General features: G+C 37.2%; 3 protein-coding genes and 2 non-coding genes across 13 annotated transcripts; 3 read left to right on the plus strand and 2 right to left on the minus strand.

The window, feature by feature from the left end:
• The first annotated feature begins 501 nt into the window (after positions 1–501).
• Positions 502–5,366, plus strand: LOC130713777 (PP2A regulatory subunit TAP46). Its single transcript, XM_057563576.1, has 9 exons — positions 502–764; positions 854–976; positions 2,415–2,501; positions 2,641–2,745; positions 3,152–3,313; positions 3,638–3,673; positions 3,788–3,859; positions 4,207–4,487; positions 4,806–5,366. The coding sequence occupies exons 1-9, from the start codon at positions 666–668 to the stop codon at positions 5,056–5,058; spliced, it is 1,218 nt and encodes a 405-aa protein (XP_057419559.1). The 5' UTR covers positions 502–665; the 3' UTR covers positions 5,059–5,366.
• A 2,030-nt stretch (positions 5,367–7,396) lies between these two features.
• Positions 7,397–7,759, minus strand: LOC130712247 (uncharacterized). The gene has a single exon (XM_057562080.1). The coding sequence runs from the start codon at positions 7,757–7,759 to the stop codon at positions 7,397–7,399; it is 363 nt and encodes a 120-aa protein (XP_057418063.1).
• A 5,372-nt stretch (positions 7,760–13,131) lies between these two features.
• On the minus strand, positions 13,132–19,926 carry LOC130714522 (uncharacterized). 9 transcript variants are annotated; one of them, XR_009011314.1, is made up of 8 exons: positions 19,618–19,921; positions 19,200–19,516; positions 18,930–19,097; positions 16,832–18,806; positions 16,508–16,628; positions 15,518–15,580; positions 15,365–15,435; positions 13,132–15,294 (listed from the first exon to the last, which is right to left on the minus strand). XR_009011314.1 is itself a non-coding variant. In XM_057564427.1 (4 exons), the coding sequence occupies exons 1-4, from the start codon at positions 15,885–15,887 to the stop codon at positions 15,153–15,155; spliced, it is 435 nt and encodes a 144-aa protein (XP_057420410.1). In that variant the 5' UTR covers positions 15,888–16,501; the 3' UTR covers positions 13,132–15,152. The 9 variants fall into 9 exon arrangements, 1 of the variants encoding a protein (XP_057420410.1); XR_009011313.1 differs by having other exon boundaries at positions 15,403–15,435; positions 19,618–19,920; XR_009011310.1 differs by lacking the exon at positions 16,508–16,628 and having other exon boundaries at positions 15,403–15,435; positions 19,618–19,919.
• A 1,795-nt stretch (positions 19,927–21,721) lies between these two features.
• Positions 21,722–21,802, plus strand: TRNAL-AAG (transfer RNA leucine (anticodon AAG)). The gene has a single exon. It is a non-coding gene; the product is annotated as a tRNA-Leu (tRNA).
• Positions 21,803–21,814: 12 nt separating this feature from the next.
• Positions 21,815–21,887, plus strand: TRNAR-ACG (transfer RNA arginine (anticodon ACG)). Its single transcript has one exon. It is a non-coding gene; the product is annotated as a tRNA-Arg (tRNA).
• Positions 21,888–22,013: the final 126 nt, after the last annotated feature.

A 22,013-nucleotide genomic window follows, 5' to 3' on the forward strand; every position in this document is an offset into this window, starting at 1 on the left:
TAATAATTTTCTATCGCATAAAATAATAGTCATTACTAATGATTTGTTAATTTCATATCGCATAAAATAATAACTTTCGATGAAGACTTACCTCTCATCTTCTTGATTAATTTAATTTTATAATTACTTTTAAAAGTAAGGTTTACATTCAAACGTTCATTTATTTATGAACATTTTATTCAAACAATCACATACACACTAACACCAAATAAAAATAAAAATAAAAATAATAATAATAATATTAGAAAACAATCATCGATGTTTATTCCATGAGTACAATCATATTTGAACAAGTCTAAATTAAAGGATCTATTCTAGACCATTCATTAAAAAACAAATTTATGTAACGGTGGTGCATTTTTGAACCACTACCTATTCGGTAGTTCGCCTTAGACGCAACCGACTGGTGGTGGTTTGCCCGTGCACCATCCATCTGGTGCTCCATATTAGAACCGACCCGAAGGGTTTGATTTTTTTTTTTTCACAGCATAATATATAAAAACAATCTCCGTTCAGTCGCACACACCAGCACCCTGACACACACTGTTGAACCCACTTTCTTCTTCCTTCCTTCGTCCGTTCGCCGGCCACCGCCGTCACGCCGTTCGTCTTCAAATAATCCTGGCTCCGCCTCTGTCTCCGGGTGCTGTTGATTTCATTCAGCGATGGGCGATACTACCAGAGTGGAGGAGTTGCCGTTACCGGCGCTGTTTGAGCAAGCCCGGGAGATCCACGCCACCGCCACGGAATCCGGTGCCGATCAGGTACTTCTTCCTTCCGCTCCATGTTGTTGTTTTTTTGGATTTTCTGTTCTTTGACCATGCTTTTGAGTCTCTTTGTTCGATTTGTTCAGGAGCTTGTGAAGAAGGGTTACGAGACGTTACAGAAATGTGAGGACATGGTTAATAAGCTCGGTTTGTTCTCTGCTAATGAAACCAAAGAGGATATCAGCACCGGCAACCTTAAGTACATTCTGGTACTTGTTCTTTCTTGTCAAATTGTTTTTATTTTTTATTTTTATTTTTGCTGAATTTTTTATTGATCGTTGTTTGCGTTATTGGTGTGACAATTCTTAGATATATGTCTTCATTTTTAGATTAGTGTATGTTTGGAAACCTAAGTAAGTTTGCACATTTGGGGAAGAAGTGATTCTGGGAGGATTGGAAGTTGTCTCAAACATTCTGTGCAATGAATTTATGTGCTGAAGAGAAATGAATAGTATGTGGGTTATAGTGGATTTGTTAGGGCCATGAGCCATCTGTTTGATAGTGTTTCGGCTGATCGAATCGGCTTGATGGGATGGGAGGGGTCCAAATCCCTCTCCCCCATGGAATTGGAGAAGTTTATGTACTTTAACAGTAATATACCAGCACATCAAAACATAACTTGTAAGACAATAATTTAATTTGTGAAGTTAGATTAACTTTATAATGCTTTATAGTAAAAGCTTGGCCATTAAGCATACATTTTACATGAGAATTTCTTCTAAGGAGCTATAGTAATTAATTCGTGCAGTTAGATTAACTTTATATTATCCAAACCATGTAGAGAATAGTCTCTATTCCGTTCAACTCTATGATGTTCCACCTTACAAACTGATCCTAATATAGGTTAAATATTTTTGTGCGTTTAACCACAACAGGTTCACCGTTCATGCTGCGAGTCTGTTATCAACAAAACCAAATTTAAGGACAATTAATTTTAGAAGATTATTTCAGTCCCGTACTTGAAACTTCTTCTACCTCTAGTTATATCAAAACTGAACATGGAAGGCGCTATGACCCAGTAAACTGCGAATCATGTTCTAATTCTATTTAAATTTGCTGTTCGGAGTTCGGACTGTTTATAATTGTATTGCATTCTACTAGAAAAGATAGATACAGGTTGTTTGGTGTCCTGCTTCAGTTTAGTAACTTATGATGCTATTTGTCCCTGGAAGGAATATATTGGCTGATATGGGTATATGGCTCTATTTTGAGCTTCCTTTGAAGGTGAAGTGAAATATATATTGGTTAGCCAAAGTACCCACTTGTCATGCTCACCCACAATTCAGTTTCCTAGTAGATTTAGTGGTGGATATTCTAATGGAATAAGTTCATCAGAAATGGTGTTTACATTACTTGAAGGGAAAGTGAAAAGTTTGTACTGTGAAGTTAGTATTTATAAATAAATTATAGCATCAATATCCATTTACCCCTACTTATTTCATCTAAGTATGAGGATGTCATGGATGCCTATAAATGTAGAAAGCTGGACATATGCTCCTCCTGTGCAATGCTTTCATTCGTTTTGACTTTTAACTACTGATGATTGAGGATAACTGAACATTTCTTTTTTTGGTGGGTTGGATAACTGAGCAATTAATATTGATATCCTTTTACTATTTTATTAATTTTACATAAAAATTCCCTCAGGTGCCGTTTTATCTTGCTGAGTTGACTGAACAAATAGCACAGGATGACAGGATACAGATTGTAAAGGCTTCGCAGGCAAAACTAAAGGTGAGAGCTAATGTGTGGAAAGGAACCCCCTCCCCTAACAGTCGATGCAAATAAAATGCACTTTTCCTCTTAAATTTGTGAACATTCTTTATAATTAATCCCCTTTGATTGAAGCTTACCAAAACAGTACCTTTTGTAGGAATTTATCTCATTTTGTGAAGCTATGGAGCTTGTCCCAAAAGAGGAGTTGGAATCTTATACGCAAGGGGCACCAAAATCTGTTGCTGATCAGAGGGCCCGAAAGGTGTTTTTTTCCGTATATATTTATTGAAAGTATATGCCTTGATTTTTTTAATAGAATCTAGCAAATTTTAACTCTTTTTTCCCTTCATTACATTGAAATGAAAATTGGAAAAGAAACTTTTAAGGATGAGTATCATAATTGATTGGTACCAGCTATGACCAAAGAGAAGTACTGAATTTTATTGAAAGAATGACATGAAAACTACACAAATCGCTGGTATTTGAGAGACCAGGACTCTCCCTAATTTTCCTTACAGCAAACAAGATACCCCCAAAAGCAGTATCATCTCTTATTTATATTACTCCAACTAACTATCCCCACTTGTAACTACTAACTAACCCCCACAGACAGTTTATCTGTGAATAATGCTCACAAATTAGTGAATATTTTGTATGTTGTTGTGCAGATTGCTAGATTTAAACGTAAAAAAGCTGCTGAATCTAAGCTGTTGGAAATAAAAGAGCGAAAGGAACGGCGTGGGCGTTCTACTAAAGCAGCTGCCTTGTCCACCCCTGTTGAGGCAGGAGAGGAAGAAGAATTGGATGATGATGGAGAAGAAGAAAGAGAGGTTTGTGTCTTAATATGTTGTACTTATTTTAGCGTAATGTGGCTATATTCTGTTACTGATGCTTTATTTTGTGAGCTTATTCTATATGACTGTATCCCTGAAAATTTGTTATTTCCTGATTGATTAACCTTCCATTAGATAAGCTTAAATTCAGCTTAAATCTCTACATATTACTCTGACTGTATCACATCCTCAAAAGCATTTATTTATGCAGCTTTTGTTTCAATGTTGTGCGTATGTGAGTTGCATAATTCTGATTTCTGTAAACAGGAACAGCATCTGATCATTGTTCCATTTATTTATTTTCTTTTCCTTTTCTTTCAGGCTTGGAATACTACCATATCTTTGGCGATATGTAAGGTTGGTTCAGATTTATGCAACAATTTCTCTTTCCATTATTGAAACTTCTATCTTTTTTCTCTATATTGTTAAAGCTTCTATTTCCATTCTACTTATCTATATCGCAATGTTCAGGCATTGGATCTGCTGGAAATGTTAAAGAAAGAGGAAGAGATGCTTCTTGCGGTAAAGGATAGACAATCCAAGGTAGGAAACTGCTTGGTGTGTGATACTTCATGAAACACTATATTACCTTGGCTGTTGGCTGTGGACCTGTTGCCACTATCTCATAGTGATGTTAAACATTTACACTGAAAATCTTCAGTACTTTATCTAATGTTGATGAGTTGAAAGTTATAATGTAGCAGAAATTAATACTTTGGTAGGACATGGTAGCACACTTTACAAGCTAATTCTGGATTATTACGCTTTCTAGCACATATAATAGAACATATTGGACATTTTCTGTTTAGAAGAGGAATGGGAAACTGTACATTTTTGTAGGCTCAAATTTGATTTTATTCATTGCTTCTTGTGGTTTTGCCATGTTTTAGGAGGGGGATAAGGAGTTCTCGAAGGAAGTTCTTGACGAACGTGCCATGAAAGCAGAGGCATGGCATCGTGATTCTGCGGTTCGTGCACAGTACACTAAGCCATCACAACCAATCACTTGTGCCACTTTTGCTCAAGATGTCCTAGAAGGAAGAGCAAAAGCTTCACAGGCCCATGATCACAAACACCAACCACTAATATTTGGACCAGCCAGCCTTATCAATGGACGTTTCGTAACGGAGAGAGAAAGAGTGGCTGCTCAGGTCTTCCAACCCAGTCATAGGTACATTATTATCCCATCTATCAATCAAATGCACATTTAGTGTAGTTAATAATAATTTGGAATGGGGAAACATAAAAGATTCCTTGAATAGAGTATGCCTGAGAGGAAATAAAGTTTTTTTCCTTGTAGTTTTGTTCTATTGCCCATGAATGATAGAGGATGAGTAAGAACAGGACACCATTCGCTGCCAATGATTGATGCTAATAGTTGCCTAAGAGTTTTGTTTATAGAAAATCCTTGGGAACATTGTTTAGGCCAAGGAAGAACTTTATACTCTGATTACATTTTTTGATATGCTAAGTAAAATATTTTATGAAGGATGCCAACTATGAGCATTGAGGAAGCCGGGCTTAAAGAAATGGAAATAATGAATAAATGGCAAGAGAACAATGTCAGACTCATGGAAGAAGCCAATTCATCTTGGTACAAGGAGAAGAAGTCAAAGCCAGGGGAAGACGATGATGAGGATGAGGATGATGATGATGCACAGGAGAGAGCAAGAGCTTTGGATGATTGGAAGGATGAGAATCCGCGGGGTGCAGGAAACTCGAAACTTACTCCTTGTGGGTAATTGAGTCTATTCTTCTGTGGCTTAAGAATATAGGGTTGGGATAAATCTCTTATTGTAGCAAAATCTCTTTATTTTTGGTTGATTTGCTTCTTGTCTGTATTAGATTATTATATGTCTACAAGGATCTTCATCCCATCATGTGTATATTTTTGGAGTGCACCCAGGTGCTACTGCTACCTCACTTCGCCCCTTTTCATTTCTGTTTCCCATCTCTATCACAGAATTTTGTGTAAGAAGTTTGTTTTGCTACTAGTAGCAAACCTGTGTGTCTATTTTTCATTGATATAACACCAGTTTTATTTACTGTATTCCATTATCATTTCTTATTTGACACCAGCATGATATATCATCATGGTATCAATTTGCTTAATTATGATGGCACGATAATCGTTATCAAATGATGTAAGATTGAAGAAGAAAAAGATTTCATAGGGAGGACAGTCCTATTTCTATGGAACATCCCAAATCAAGGACAAGTTGATGCTGCTGAAAAGGCAGGATCTACCTTTAATAAGAACAATCTCCATGGAAGATGGAATTCCATGCTATGAACGTATCTTACAAGATCAAAAGGCTTAAGCAGCATCTCGTTCTTCTAGAATGGTTGAAAGGGATGCAAAAACATGCAGAGATTAGTGATGATTGCAAAGTTGTGGTATGAAGACTTCCACGACTTATTGTATGTTTCGAAATCCTTCTAGAATTGATTCTAAAATCCCAATTGATATTGAAGAGAAGCTTTTGAAAGTAATTTATAGGTGCTAGACCGGTAGGCAATGGTCATTGGTGAAGATGAAACATATATGTTTCGCACCTCGATCTGCTACAAGTGTGTATGATAAGTGGGTGTGGTTGGCTTCTATCTTATTTCACCAATACATGAGCGGAGCCAGAGGGGGTTTCAACCCTGCCATGGCCCCTCCAAGCTTTTATAAATTTTTTTAAATAATATTTTGTATTACATGCAAAAGTAATTTATAAATTTATGGCACCCTTATCATTTCTTGGTTTAATCTCATTATGTAATTCTCACTTAATTATTTTATGAAGATATTTTATTTAATTATGATACACTATTAACACTCTTAAAGTGTTAATTCTGTTTGATTATTTTTATGTTATGTGATCGTAGAAATTAAAAAAATCATTGGCTTTCTCCTATTGATTTAAAGTGCTGTGTTTAGTTTTTTGATTTAATTAGTTTGACTAGTCTTCAAGCACCACTAGGCATTGTAAACGAATGATAGTACAATAGTTATGTGTAGATCAAGAAAAACTAGTCGGATAAACTGGTCTAAAAATTTGTTACTATAAACTATGTTTTTTCTATTGAACATTTAGTATATATTATTTATAATATGTTTTTTTTACAGACAAACACTTTTAACTTGTACAAACTAAATGTGAATCTCCATGGTAGACAAACTATTATAGATTTATAGTCGAACTATTAGGGTTGTTAAATTACATAGCCGAGTGAAAAAAGGATTCATGCATGTATGTTCTTGAAACTCGGCTTGTTCTTTTTGGTGAATTGTTCAGACTTGCTCTTCATTGAAGGAAGTTATTGAGAGAATTTCCCCTTCCCAAAAGGATAACAATTAAAACATGAGAAAAAAAAAATCTAGATCAGGATGATATCAAAGCTATATTGGAGAATTCGCAGTGGAAGGGGAAGATGCCTGGCACTTGCAGATCGAGACAAATAAATAACAACTAGCTAGCTAAGTAGCTACGAAATTACTAGATATCAACTAGTGGATGCATTACACAAACAACTCCTTAACTCATGGGAGTTCTTCAACTTCAAATTTTTGTACAAAGATCAAAATACATGTTACAGCTAGGCACTGTCTTTCTACTACTAAGGTGGAGTCGAGGGGTTAAATTCTAACAACTAATGCCTTAAGATACTGATACAATTACACCATCGATCTCTCCTTGAGAAATGAAATTTTCTCCCATGAACTTCACTTGCATCTGCAACTTACACACCTTCATAAAAACAGTTCCTGTGATAACAAAAGGAGCTGTTAAAATTGGATATGGGTAGAAATGTAAAGAGGAACAGTATTCCTATTGGAAAATAATACTTCACACATCTCAATTTCACGCCACACCCCGGAGTGATCATAAGATAGAAATAGAAGAATGAGAAGTGAAGTATATATATGATTAGTAATTTGACAGAAAGATGTGAAAAAATTTGCCAAAATCAAATGGAAGAGAAATTAAGTGATTATGAATGTTTGAAAAATGATTCAAACAATACTAACTAAGTAACTGAGGCATAGAATAAAAAGAAGAGATCAGAGATGGATAGAAGAACATACAATATTTAACTGGCTTTGTTTACAGTTGTATCTCTCTGCAGAAAGCCATCACTCTTATGCTTCTCTTTTTTAGATCCAATCCTTTTGAGGCCGAATCGCTCCTTCCACCGGCTTGAATAACTCTTTGATAATCTTGGTAAATCCTTCCCATAGTCATCATTGACAAGCAGTTCATCCCTTAAAGTCACCTTCTTATTGAGAGGCAAAAGCATGCCCTGAGAAAACACTTCATCAGCTGGTATCATAGAATAGTTCTTGACAGAAAACTCGAAATCCGAAGAGACAGGAGCTTCTCTGTATATGTTTTCATGCTTCATTGGTTGTTGGCCAACCACAAAGTCATGTGAGAAGGAGATTCTTGGGTCCATGGTTGAATGTCGTGTACTGCAGAACTTGCTGCTTATAGCTGAGCATGCACATCTATGTTTGCCCTTATATAATGATACAGAAAATACTGTGTGTGAATTTAGTGGGCTTAGCATGTTACTTAGATTTGTCGCTTTATGCTAGGAATGTGAGTCTTCACATTTTTCTTAAGTCCAATTGCTTTTGCAACCTGACCAGCAATATGAGGAGTAGACACTTTATTTACCAATTGTAACAGAAGAAAGTATCGTATTAAAGTCGAGCGAGGATGCCTGTCTCTCCTTTTAATACATATATAACATAAGCTTTCAGAAACGCACAATTACTTCCAACGAGCTAGTCATATTTTTATATCAAGGATTTGTCTACCATGCATTAAGAAAAAACAGCTGGTTTATTAATTAAATGTTTTTTCTGCAAATTAATTTTAGCATATATATAGGAGCATTGATGGTGGGAGTTGCTTATTTAGATTTAAGCTACTCACAAGGAACTTGTTCTTCCGGAAATGAGATTGCTCGGTTCACCTTGTCTCCAATGATGGTGCATGACCTTGATTGGCATAGTTTGTACGACAAATTAAGTTGTATTGACACGACAGGGGTGTATCATTTTTATAACTTTTTCTTCATTACATACACTAATTTTCTTATCCAAAGAAAAGAATTATCTTCATTTACACATAACTCCAACACTTTCATATATAAATAAGCAGATATCCTAAGTAAAACAATCAGAGTTAGAGTTGTTTCATTTCATCAAATAAGTGGTGTGGGAAACCTGATTCAACCAACAAAACAATAAAGATCAATAAAGAACCTGCTTAAAGGGTTTAAATATCAAAATTTGAGTATAAACAATCGAGTCTCCCAAGCTAAACAAGTTTTGAGGGAGGAGGATCTGGTGGTTGAGAGAGATCGATAAAGAAGGTGAAGATGGTGGAGAATGAGGGAGGAGCTGGGGGAAAGAGTGGGAACTGTAGAGGAGGAGGGAGGGAGGCGACTTATGGCGCCGGAGGAGGGTGAGAACGAGGGCGTGGGTTAGGGTAAGAGGCGACAGAGGACGGTGAGGGTTGAGGGACATCAGATGAAGGTGAAGAGGAGGGGAGGAAGATGAAGATGAGGGGGAAGGGGCGATGATAGAGAGTGAGGTAAAGGAGCGGCATACCAACGAGAGGGGCAGAGGAAGGTTGAAAATGATGTTTTGGATAATGCTGAAGAGGGAGGCTTGTAATGAAGCCTAGGTGGAGAAATCTATGGCTATAAGTGTTGGCTAGGCCGACACCCACAAAATGAGTAGTATACACACGAACATTAGTGTCGGTTATATTCGACGCTAAGGTGGACGGTAAAAGTAGCGTCGATATTTAGATGCCGCTATTTGTTTACGATTGAACATTACGATGTTCAGAGATTTTAGTGTTTGTCATCGTCAACTCTAAATGCTACTTAACTGAATAAAATTAGCGTCATATATTCTAACGCTAAACAAAAGTTCTTTCTTATGTTTTCCTCCCTCTCGCTGACTTTCTGTTGGTTTCACCGACATTAATTGGCCAAAATAGCATCAGTAGTCGACCCTAATTTTTTATGCTAAAGCAAACTACTCTTGTAATGACAATTTCCCAAACCCTAAACGACCACAAGCACACCGTCTCAGCCATTAAATTCTCCTTTGATGGACGTATCTTCGCCTCCAGCTCAGCCAAGAAGACCCTCTGCCCATTCATCTTCACCACCTCTGATAATGTCACCCTCTCCCTAATGAAGTTGTATGAAGGTCACAACTAGGGAGTCTCTGACCTCACGTTCTCCTTTGATTCCTTCTCCCTCATATTCGCCTCTAGAAACAAAACTATCTACCTCTAGGACGTCCATACCAGCTCCCTCATCCATGATTGTTAGGGTTTTGGATGTCAAATCTGGCAGTGTCTTAAGGTCTACCCCGCTCGCTCTAACCTTGTCATCGTCTCCAGCAACTATGATGACCTCTGCAAGATTTGGGACGAATAGAGGCAAAATGAACGTGGGGAAGAGCTTGCCAAATAGGGTTTTGTTTTTGGTGTTTACAAATAATCAATATTAAACCGTAGTAACATTTAAAAAAAAAGTAAAACAAAAAGAATTTAATGGATATACATTGTTTTACACTGACATCCAATTGAATTCTGCCAAATAAGTAAATATGTTTTTATTTTAATTAAAATTAATAATGAATGTATAACTCTCTCTCCTACGTGGCAAACATTGATTGGATGTCAGTGTTTACACTGACGGTGCATATTCATTAACCTCAAAAAAAAAATTAACTGAGATTGATTTCGGTTTTCGAGGTAATAAGTGCACTTATTTACTGTGGTGATATACAGAACCGCAGTATTTGAGCTCCATATGATCTGTTATCACAGTTTCGCATGTAAATTGCTGTTTTAGAAGTATAATAAAATGTGAAAATTGTTGTGTAAAGAAGTGTAATAAAATGTCAAAATTGTTGTGTAAATTGTTGAAGTGATTCATCCTGTTAGAGTTAACTATGACAAAATGTTTGTCTTTGTGATTATCTTATCTCAGACACAACTGATGCTTGACAAAAGGGGTAACGACATTATTTGCCGATGTTTTTGACTATTGTGATTAGATGCATGGAACCCCTGATCTAATTAATAACTTGTCTAAAGCTTCCTTTTATTAGTCTACAAGCCTGACAGGAATGCATGAGTACTTACGCATAAATCCTCAAACACAAGCGCTAGCAGATCATATATATCCCTCCAGTTGAATTGAGTACTGCTCAAAATTCGTTCAAGATATATTCAAGGACATATACACGAAATTATATCATTTTTATATCATAAATTTTCCTGGGAAAAATTGGATTCCTAGCTTGTGTGAATAAATTGTGGGGGGGTAAGAAATGAAAATAAATTGTGGACGTATAGTTTGATGCTCATTTTTCTTTGAAGTCCATGAGGGTTCCCTCAGATTATTTTATGCAAGCATGTCTTTAGATATTTTACCTATTGCAAGATCTAGTACGGTATAAACAGAATAAAGTAACATGTTGATATATGAATGAAGAAAAAAGTAGGGAAATTAAAGTATATTTTGAAAAAGTTCACCATTGCCAATTTTCACATCATATTCTTGTGTTGTTAGTTGTATTCCTCCTTTTAATTTTCTATGGTTTCCAACACAAAACATGCATAAAATTTAGATTGTGCATGACTAATAATTATCAATTGGAAAAGCTAGTGGCAAGCACAAGAAGGAAACAACATTTTTATACAAATTAAATTAAATAATACTAGACTAATAACTCATATGCGCCAAAGATTCTCTTACACTTGAACTGTTACCTTCACGTGTTTCTTTTCTAGTTAGTGTCATGAAATCTTCAACCTCAGTCAGTGTGGACATGGAATTCAACTGGACTGAGGACAAATAATCATCGCATTTCGGAGATTACTGTTAGCATAACATTTAATGAAATTCATTACATAATAGTTGCTGGAAGAAAAGTTATAGGCCCTGAGCTTGTCCCACTTTTGGTCTCCTATCCAGTTAGCAAAACTTGTCTCTTGTAAGCCAATAAATGATGCTTTAAGTCCTTATTATTCTAATCTATATAAGCTAATATCATATACACACACTCAACGCTCGAGGCTCATTTTACTATGTCAGATCGAGAAACCCCCTAGTTTAATTGTTTGGATAGCAATTCATGAATCTTGCTCAAAATGTAACATGGTAGTCTCTCTGGAATATGCTATTAACAGGAGTCCTAAACTTTTAACTACTTTGTTTTGTTTTATGAAATAGGGTAGTTTTATATCCAGCCAGTGGGGAAAAAAATTAAAGTTTCTTCAGCCCTCTGACGAATTATCAAATTAAAACATCTCCAACTCGGTCAGATGATATTTATTGAAAGATAATAATATATGAATAAACCTGCATCATAACATGATAGATATACTTTTTAATTTCCAGCAAGCCTAAAGGTAAAATTATGATGAGAATGCAAAGGTTTTAAATTGCAGTTACAATCATGTCTTAATCGTCAATATTGATAAAAAGTTACGAGTTAGGATAAACATAGCGTTAGAGTTGCCCCAAGTGGAACTAGGTTAACTCATAAAAGAGCTGATTTGCCCCTATGAAATAGACATGTAGATCGGAACTGATAAACTCGTAAACAAAAAGTGAGTAAGTGAAAATGGATATCTTGTTGGAATTAATGTTAATAATGTTACAATTGAAATTATTATACGATCGTAGATACCTAAAAATGATCGAAACTAATGATATATATATATATATATATATATGAATTAAAATAACTTTTTTATAGTAATTTATTAAAACTGATTGTCTCACATTGAATAATTAGATGGAAAAATAATGATTTATAAGTGTGAGCGTTAGAAACTCAACATATTGCCTTAAAGTATTTTGGACTATGCCACACTTTTTTTTTTGGTAGGCAAAATTAATATATTGAAGGAAGTACTAGGTGTACTTCAAACCATAAATTTACAAAGAAGGAAAAACGAAAAAAGAAGAGAAACTAATAGCCAGAACTTTTACCAGCAACAGGAGAAAAGCAAGGGAAAATAGAAACTAAAGCTAACACCCAAAGTGAAAAACCAGGAACTTCCAATAACTTCACAGGACCTGTAGGGTCTTGGCAAAAGCATTGAAAGCAAGCTGGTGGCTCTCCTTCAAAGATAATCACGATCCAACAGTACTACTCACTTCACATTCTGGAAATGGACACACTATACCACACTGATATCCATAACCCACTCCACTCCTTGTTAAAAACAATGGTTTTGTTCATCTCATCGCGTTGTTTAGGCTATATTTAGATTGACGGTAGGGAGTAAAATGAGATGAAAAATTTATAACTTTCATTATATTGTTCCGTCAACCCAAATATAAGTCTTATACTTCTGAAAAAATTAGCTGCTTTTAATTATTTCTCTTGAAAATTGCAGATTCTTTTTCTTCATGGGCTTAATATTCTTGTCGTGTGAACGGATGTTCTGGTTTTGGACACCTTAGAATAATCCCATTTCCTCGAGACATTCGAATATCTACATAATTTAGATGATAATCTCCACTTTATAGGCTCCACTAGGTTGGCGAGAAAATCTACAACCTTAGACGTGAGTCATCTGTGTGACTACTTTGTCAATGTACTTATTGGTGAGTATTAATCAACCTAGGTCATATATAAACAGCAGCTTTTATAAAGTGAGTGGTTGAGAAATTTTCCACACGATCGACTAACATATTCACATAGTTGAAGGCCTACGACTAAGGCCATATCTCGTCCAAAAAATATTAAATTATTCTATAGGCAATAAGAAAAGAGATATGAATAATAAAATACATTGACAATGAGTCACTCAATATAGACAGTTTGTGACGGTTTTTTACCATAAAAAATTGTAAAGTCTATTGAAAATAAACCCTATAATAGTGCTGGTAAAATATTGTCGCAAATTACAGATGTGGAATGGTGTACATATAAATGCTGATTAAGATATCTTGCAGATAAGAGTTTTTTTTTTTGTCAATGCAGATAAGAGTTGATGCAATCTGGAATCTGGAGCACCTTTAGCCCCATGGAGCCCATCTCACTCTGCAATCCTCGGTCTTGATCATTTTTCCTACAAGTTTGTCTCTTCATGTTCTTTGGCCCAACATGCTTTGGGCTTTTATCTATACAGCTTTTCATGCACGTTGACAAAAAATATAAATGTAGAAAATAACACTTACTCTCTTTGGTCAATTTCTCTTTTAGAGTATACTCCGCTCTGCTAGGGTTTTTGGTTTTGGGTCTATGACCAGTCAATTCCCCTTTGAGTCTACCCTAAGAAGAGTTATTTCTCCAAATCTTCTGGAGTTTTTCTCTCATTTTTCCTGGAGAGTAGTGTAAAAGGGACAGCTTTGGCTGTAGCCTTTTCATTTATTTCTGTGTGCTTTTTTTGTGGAAACAGTGGCTGTGGGTTTTGTGTTGTGCCCACCCACGTTTCTTCTCCTCGATTATTAAGCTTTTTGTCTCCTCTTTCTCTGGCACCTTATGACGTCTCCAACAACTCCAGATCTGACACTGAGGACCCCGGTGAGGATAGATTCCCCGTCGCATCCTTCCTTGTCAACCACACCTCATACGTCAAATCAAGCTGAGTCCTCTGCTAATTCACCAGCAATGATGAATGAGGAATCTTTCTCTCTAGAGGGTATAACCCTAGATCTACAAACTGATGAACTTGTAGGTATAGCTTTAGCCAAACGCATGCTTATTGGTAAATTACTATCCGATAAATCTATTAACAAAAATGCTATGAGATCTATTCTACAAAAAGCTTGGGGGAATCTTAATGACCTACATATGGCTGACATGGGCATTAATTGCTTGCTCTTTACTTTTGATTCTGATACTACGGCACAAAGAGTATATGATGAGGGGCCATGGAGTGTTATGGGAAATATTCTTAGTCTTCAAAAATGGGACCCCCAAATGGCTGTTCATGAGGTCAAATATAACTTGGTAGCTTTCTGGGTACAAATTCATGGCTTACTACTTGATGCAATGTCAATAGATAATATTGCAAAAATAACTACCTTTATTGGAGAACTTATTGAAGTTGAAAATCCTTGTGTTGAAGGTAACATGCTTCGCCATTTCTTTAGAGCTAAGGTATGGCTCAACACAGATAAGCCTATACCCACCGGTTTCTGGATCCCAAGGAAGAGCTTGCCGAAAGTCTGGGTTTCTCTCCGCTATGAAAAGCTTCAAGGGTTCTATTTCAAATGTGGAAAAATTGGTCATGAGCAAAAGTTCTGCAATTCCCTCAAGACTATGGCAATCAACAATCCAAAAATCCCAAGATATGGTCCAAGTCTATGGGTAGCTACAGCAAGATCTCTGGATTCAATAATAGCCTCCAGGGCTTTTCAATCAAGGACCCCAATGCAGTCTAAAAACTCAGCCCATATGGATCCCTCGGTTACTCATAACAACTACAGGGCACCTACGAAGGCAGAGCAATCTCTCTGCTACTCCCGCAGATAACACTACAGTGACTGTGGAGCCCTAGCTATCCACTGTAGTACATCAAAGTCACAATCTATCACAGGTTATCAACACTGTGTCCTGTAGGGATGATCAGGCCACTAGTCCAAATCAATGCAATTCTAGTATCACAGAGTGTCAAGTGGCCCAACAGAATACCTTGCTTGCCCCGCATGTTTCGGGCCCTCTGAGAACTACTATCCGGGTGTCTGAACAAGACTTGAAGGAAAGAGAAGATGAGATAAACAGCATGGGGGGATACTCTGGTACCAAGCTACCTATGGCTTCTTTTCTGGTCCTGTCACCAATTTGGTGTCAAAATTCCCTCATTCTGAGCAGTGCTTTAATTATCCTCCACAAGCCATAATTTCTCTCACATCCCCCCTTGAGCACCTCGGGGAAAGAACTGATAACTCCCTCTTGGATTGCCCAGTGGTTACTCTGAAGAGCCCAAATCCTATCATAGAAAATCAAGAGGTCAATATTGCTCAAAGGAATAAAGATAGTGTCAGAAATTCAGACTTTACCAATGTGCAAAAAGATATTGAGGACTTGTCACATTTACCTCCCTCTTTGGAGAATACCTTGGAAACTCAAGCTGCTCAAACATGCAAAAAGAGAGAGCTAGTCAATAACCAATATTTTGTAGATCTACCAGAAGATGACAAAGAAACACATACCCCCTAGCTCTGGAAACCGTGGTTGAGGACAACCTGGTTGCTGTTATTTCATCTTCCTTATCCCTGAAAAACAAAAAGAGTCCGTTAGAAGGATGTACCAATCAGTTATCACAGCAAGGTAGAATGAAGCTCAGAATTTGTAATCCTATTCTTATGGATCTTCCAAGACTAACCTTGGACACGGCTGAGGAGGCGGGCCTACCCATGCCCCCAACAGCCAAATGAGTCTACTAAGCTGGAATTGTCGGGGGATGGCGGCTCCTCCGACGATTAGGGAACTTAAGGATTTATGCCGAAAGTTCCAGGCGTCTTTACTCTTTTTAATGGAAACCATAGCCCATTTAGAAAGAGCTACCCGTTTTAAAACCATTTTGAATTTTCCTCATATGTTTTGTGTTGAGTCTATAGGAACAGCAGGGGGACTTTGCTTGTATTGGAAAGATTCTCTAGATGTCACAATCAAGCTTTCTACTATTAATCTCATACATACCACCATTGTTGACAAATCACCTAATTTGACTTGGAACTGTTCCTTTATTTATGATCCTCCTATTTTTAGTCAAAGAAGACTTTTTTGGCCTACTCTTCTGGACCTCTACAGAGATGATGGTACCCCCTGGTGTGTTGTATTGGGGAATTTAATGAGATTTTAGCTCAGCATGAGAAACAAGGACTCAGGGATCATCCTCTTTCCCAGATTGATTTGTTTCGTTCGGTTCTAGACAATGCTGATCTTATGGATATGGACTTGAAGGGCTGTAATTTCACATGGTGTAGTAATCCAAGGCAAGGTAATGTTACTAAGGAGAAATTGGACAGGATCTTAGTGAATTGGCCGTGGAGATCCCTTTATCCAAACTCTTCAGGTTCAGTTTTGCCTATGATCAGTTCTGACCATTCTCCTATCTTTTTAAAGCTTAAACCATCTTATAAAGCTTCTAAGCTTTTTAAGTATGAGGCTAAGTGGCAAGAGGATGAGGAATGCCCTACCATTGACAGAACTCAGAACTGCAAACTCTCTTTAACCTCTTGGAGCCAAGGTAAATTTAAGAGAGCTGACCGTGAAATTGAGTTGTTAAAGAAAAGGGCCCTAGAGCTCCAAAATGATCACCTAGATGAGGAGAAGTGGAATGAGCTTCAATAAATCCATAAAGATATTAAACTGCTGTGGAAACAAGAAGAAATTAATTGGAACCAACGCTCTAGAGTAAAATGGCTAAAATGGGAAGACAATAACACAAGTTTTTTTCATGCTTCAATTGTTCAAAGAAGAGACTATAATAGAATTTTAAAGATGAAGGATTTGAGAGGAACCTGGGTGGAAAGGCAGCATAACATAAACATCGCTGCTTTTGATTTTTTCCATGAGTTGTATACCTCCACACCACCCCAATTCTTGCAAGAGTGCCTAAATGTTGTTCCTTCCTTAGTCTCTCAAGATCTGAATCAAAAGCTTGAATCTCAGGTAACTTCAGAAGAAATTAAGGCTGTTGTTTTTTCTCTTGGAGACCTCAAAGCCCCGGGCATTGATGGGATGAATGGTCTGTTCTACCAGAAAAATTGGGATGTGGTTAAGGATAGTGTAACTTAGGCGATCTTGGCTTTTTTTGAAAGAGCTGAGATTCCCAATGAAATTAATGAGACTCTTGTGACACTTATTCCAAAAGTCCCCCACCCAGAATCCATCAATCAGTTTAGGCCCATCAGTTGTTGCACCTTCCTCTATAAAGTTATCTCAAAAATCTTTGTAGCTAGACTTAAGGATGCCATGCCAGATCTCATCTCTCCTATGCAAAGTGGCTTTATTCAAGGAAGACAGATTCAAGATAATTTACTGATTGTGCAGGAAGCTTTCCATGCTATAAACAGACCGGGTGCACTTGGCAGAAATCACTCAATCATAAAGCTTGACATGAACAAAGCTTATGATCGAGTTGAATGGAAATTCTTAGAAAGCTCTTTGCTAGCTTTCGGTTTCAGCACCAATTGGGTTAAAATGATCATGATTTTGGTCTCAGGGGTCTCTTATAATTACAAGATCAATGGTGTGGTGGGACCTAAGCTTCTTCCTCAAAGAGGGTTGAGACAAGGGGACCCCTTTTCCCCTTATCTCTTCCTCTTCACTATGGAAGTCCTTTCTCTTCTTATTCAAAACAGCTTTAACATGGGAAATCTCCAAGGCCTCCGATTGGCCCCTACTTCACCTGCTCTTACTCATCTTCTCTTTGCAGACGATCCTATACTCTTTACCAAGGCTGAGAATCATGAGATGTATGAGCTTAAGCGTATCTTGAATATTTTCTCAAAAGCCTCAGGTCAAAGAGTGAATCTCCACAAATCAGGTCTTATAGGTGGTAGATCTCTGGCTAATGACAAGAAGAGCACTCTTGCCAGCATTTTGGGGTTACAAGTTTGGTCCAACCCTGGACTCTATCTTGGAATGCCAGCCGAATGGGGACGATCAAAATCTCACTCACTTCAGTGGATTAAAGATAGAATTCTTAGTAAAATCAAGGGTTGGAAGGGTGTTCTTTTAAATCAAGCTGGCAAGGAGATTTTGATCAAAGCCGTATTACAAGCAATTCCCAGATACGCCATGGCTATTCTTCGGTTCCCCAAAAACTTCTGCAAACAAATATGTTCAAAAGTTGCCCAATTTTGGTGGAAGGGGCAGAAAGAAAGGGGCATCCACTGAAAGAATTGGCACTTTCTAACTCAGAGCAAAGACAAGGGAGGAATGGGTTTTAAGGACTTTGAACTTATGAACCAGGCTTTATTAGCTAAACAAGCATGGAAAGCTGTGCAATCATCGGATGCCTTGTGGGTCAAAGTGATAAAGGGTATATATTTTCCCAATGAAGAGTTGCTTGCAGCAAAGAAAAGGAGAAATTCCTCGTTGTCCTGGTCCAGTCTTCTTTATGGGAGAGACCTTCTTCTTGAACATGGTAGATGGAATATTGGGAATGGGAGTCAAGTGGATATCATGACTCACAGGTGGCTCTCTTCTTGTGAAAGGCTACAGGATGGCCCAACGCATCTTAAGGTAAATGGCTTGCTAGACAATGATGAACTGAAATGGAAAGTGAACACTATAATGCAATTGCTCCCTTCTACGGATGTGGGGAAGATACTCCAAACCCCTTTCAGCTTTTCAGATGCAAAAGATACACTCTACTGGCCTTATGTACCTTCAGAAGATTACACGGTTAAATCTGGATACAGAACAGCTAAGGAAGCAGCTGATGCAAATCTTTCAACAGCCATTAGCTCCAATCACCCTACCAAATTCCTGTGGCGCACAATATGGGGGGCAAAAATTCCCCAAAAAATCAAAACCTTTTTGTGGAAAGCATGTAACAATGCTTTACCAGTAAAAAGAAATCTTAAAAGAAGAAATATGGGAAGAGATGACCTTTGCTCCATCTGTGGCCAAGGCTCTGAGGACATTAATCATGCCTTACTCCTATGTGAGTGGACTAGACTAGTTTGGTTCGATTTTCCCCTTTCTCTCTCAACAGATGGTACTAATCTTCTCATATTTGCAACCTGGCTAGAGGACACCTTCAGAGCTATCAATACCCTGCATCAGGAAGCAGATAAATCAGTTTCTTATCTCTGTGTACTTCTCTGGGAAATATGGAAAACAAGAAATAGGTTTATCTTTGAAGGCCAAGTCCCCAACCCAAACACTTGTCTTCTTCAAACAGCCAATCTTCATTCTGAGATAAGCCCAGTCATTCAGCAGACTCCCCAGACACCAAGAGAAATTCCACAAGTTAGAGAAACACGCCGTTGGATCAAACCCTCACCTGACTTCGTTAAAGCTAACTCTGATGCAGCTTTCTCCCCGCACAATCACAAAGCAGCAGGTGGGTTCATCTTCAGAGACCATCAGGGCTCGGTAACGTGTGGATCTGCAAGGAAATTGTATGCTAATTCCCCCTTGTGGCAGAAGCTCTAATCCTTAGAGAGGCAGTGATTGTTGCCCAGAACTTGGATCTGAAAAAGGTGGTTTTTGAATCAGATAATCAATTGTTAATTGAAGCCTGCAGAAAGGAGAGGAACTTAGGCCAAATTGCAAATATCATACATGATATTACCTCCTAGAAAAGTGCTTTTCCTGAATGGAGCTTCATATGGACTCCGAGAGAGGGCAACGCTTCTGCCCATACTCTTGCTCAGTTAGCTGGTTCTGGTTCTCTTCCACCCTTATGGCTATGGAATCCTCCTCCTCGTTTACTCCAGTGCCTAAATCAAGATGGAGCCTAATTTGTGGTCCTCAAGATGTGTACAAGGAAAGCTCGGTTTCCTTCTTTCTCTCCTCAAAAGTTCTGAGCTTTTCTCTCTCTATCCTAGGCTGCACTTCTATCAGTGTCTTATTTTTGGAAAAGTACTTTGACTTGTTTACATGTTGGAGTCTTTGTACTTTGTTTCTACAGCTAAGCTAGCCGTTTGCTCTAATTGTCTATTCTAGGGGCTATGCATTTTTAGCTTTTGCTTTGGGCTTCGGCCTTTGTTTTGTTTGTCCTGGGCATGACCCATCATGAATGAAACCTTTTATCTTTGTCCAAAAAAAAAATAACACTTACATAGTGGCCAAATTATAAAATAAGAAAACGATCATTTATGTTTAGAGCTATAAGAGAACAGTACATATGTTGAAACTCACTTAATTATATATATTTTTGGCAAAAAAATTTCTTAACTAAAGTTTCTCCACAGCCGATAGCTGTGAGATTCATCTCTCCCCGCACGTTCAACACAATAAACGAATATGAGACTGATTAATGATTGTGAGGCATGTTTATAATAAAACCCTCAAAAACATATCTTTGGCTATTTGAGGCATGTTTAAATGGTTGTGAATTTTCAACTTTTATGCTTAAATACAATTTTTAAGGTAAAATGTATTTGACTAATATTGTGCTAAAATAGTTTGAAGTCAATTAAAAGGACAATTCTAACGTGTACCTAGTGAAAACGGATTCTTGTACAAATTAAATTTTCTTCGTTCATTGTAGACAATGCCTTAATCATGAGACACCATTTAGTGAATCGTCTAAATGGTCCTTGAAAGTGTAGGGGTCGGGCACTTTCGCCCTTGAACTCCATAAATGACTTTAAAAACCCATAAAATTACAACTGTCGGTCATAGTAGTCCTCTTGCAAAATTTCCATTAGTCCCTGGGACGGAAAATGTCCATGTGTCACCAATTGGGATGATTAGAAGAGGAAAGCCTGCATATTACCTACCTGATTGAACCTTTGTGGATGAAATAATATTTGGAGAGCAAGCTTGAAGAAACAGAGCCTACAATCCGCGACTCTTGACGAGGGTGGTCGCAGTTTTGGATCGATGGTGGCTGGGTGGCGTTGAGACTTCAGGGAGGGTATGAGTTGGGTTAGGATTCCAAAAGATGAAGATGATGAAAAGGATGTGGTTTTTTTTACTATAATTAATATTTAAAAACAATAATTTGGTTCATATTTTTTATTTTTATTTTGTAATTCAAAATCTTAATTAAATTTAACTAGGATTTTCTAATTTGTATTTTTTTAACTAACTATTTTAATTAAATTTAATTACCTGTGAATGACTATATTGATAATGTCGAGGTCTAAATTGAAACCCACGTGACACATGGGCATTTTTCGTCACAGGACTAACAAAAAATTTGCAAGAGGATTACTATTTTTTATTTTCATATAATTTTAATTTAAATTTAAATGCTAATTTAATACTTAAATTAAATGAGTTGGTGAATGGGAGTTGATGAATGAGAGAGAAAAATTAATTTTTTATGCTAATAACTCAAAAAATAAAACTCCTGATATAAGAACTAGTTCTTATTTTTAAGAACTAAGAACTAAGAACCTTGCATTGGAGATGCGGTAAGAAAAAATCCTTCTTCAGCAATAAATGGCAAGCTGAGGTTATTGTTCAGGTAATGATAGATGTTAAGGGAGACATGGAAGACAACTCACGAACTATTGATTATTGAATTGTTACACTTTCAACTTTCTCTCATATCAAACTTCATCCAATTATGTTCTCCAATAAATGCTGTGAATGGTGGAATTGACTTTCGTAGCAAAGCTCTATTGTTCAAGTCCCTGTGACGTAACCACACCAGAATGAAGATTACTCATAGTTACTAAGAGGTAAAACGATAAATATATTTGCGCACGAAGAATTGGCATCAAGTTGAGATGGCCGAGTTGGTCTAAGGCGCCAGATTAAGGTTCTGGTCCGAAAGGGCGTGGGTTCAAATCCCACTCTCAACAAAAATAAATCATGACTCTGTGGCCCAATGGATAAGGCGCTGGTCTACGGAACCAGAGATTCTGGGTTCGATCCACAGCAGAGTCGTTTCTTTTTTTGTTTTTGCAAATTTTTTTAATGTACCCGTTGTTGAAATTTATATTATCTAACAACTTGTTTCAGTTTTATAAGATGAAATGTCAGGTTGCTAATTGACTGATTATTACCTTGACT

Source organism: Lotus japonicus, chromosome 4 (genome assembly GCF_012489685.1).
Source record: "Lotus japonicus ecotype B-129 chromosome 4, LjGifu_v1.2".
NCBI lineage: Eukaryota > Viridiplantae > Streptophyta > Magnoliopsida > Fabales > Fabaceae > Lotus > Lotus japonicus.

Coding starts and splice junctions, on each gene's coding strand:
- LOC130714522 (XM_057564427.1), bottom strand. CDS start 15,887: ATGGTTTTAAAACGGGTAGCTCTTTCTAAATGGGCTATGGTTTCCATT. Junction 15,581..15,690: donor CCTCCTCAGCCGTGTCCAAG/GTTAGTCTTGGA, acceptor TTTGTTTTTCAG/GGATAAGGAAGATGAAATAA. Junction 15,436..15,517: donor ACGGTTTCCAGAGCTAGGGG/GTATGTGTTTCT, acceptor ATGTTTGAGCAG/CTTGAGTTTCCAAGGTATTC.
- LOC130713777 (XM_057563576.1), top strand. CDS start 666: ATGGGCGATACTACCAGAGTGGAGGAGTTGCCGTTACCGGCGCTGTTT. Junction 2,502..2,640: donor CTTCGCAGGCAAAACTAAAG/GTGAGAGCTAAT, acceptor TACCTTTTGTAG/GAATTTATCTCATTTTGTGA. Junction 3,860..4,206: donor TAAAGGATAGACAATCCAAG/GTAGGAAACTGC, acceptor GCCATGTTTTAG/GAGGGGGATAAGGAGTTCTC.
- LOC130712247 (XM_057562080.1), bottom strand. CDS start 7,759: ATGGACCCAAGAATCTCCTTCTCACATGACTTTGTGGTTGGCCAACAA.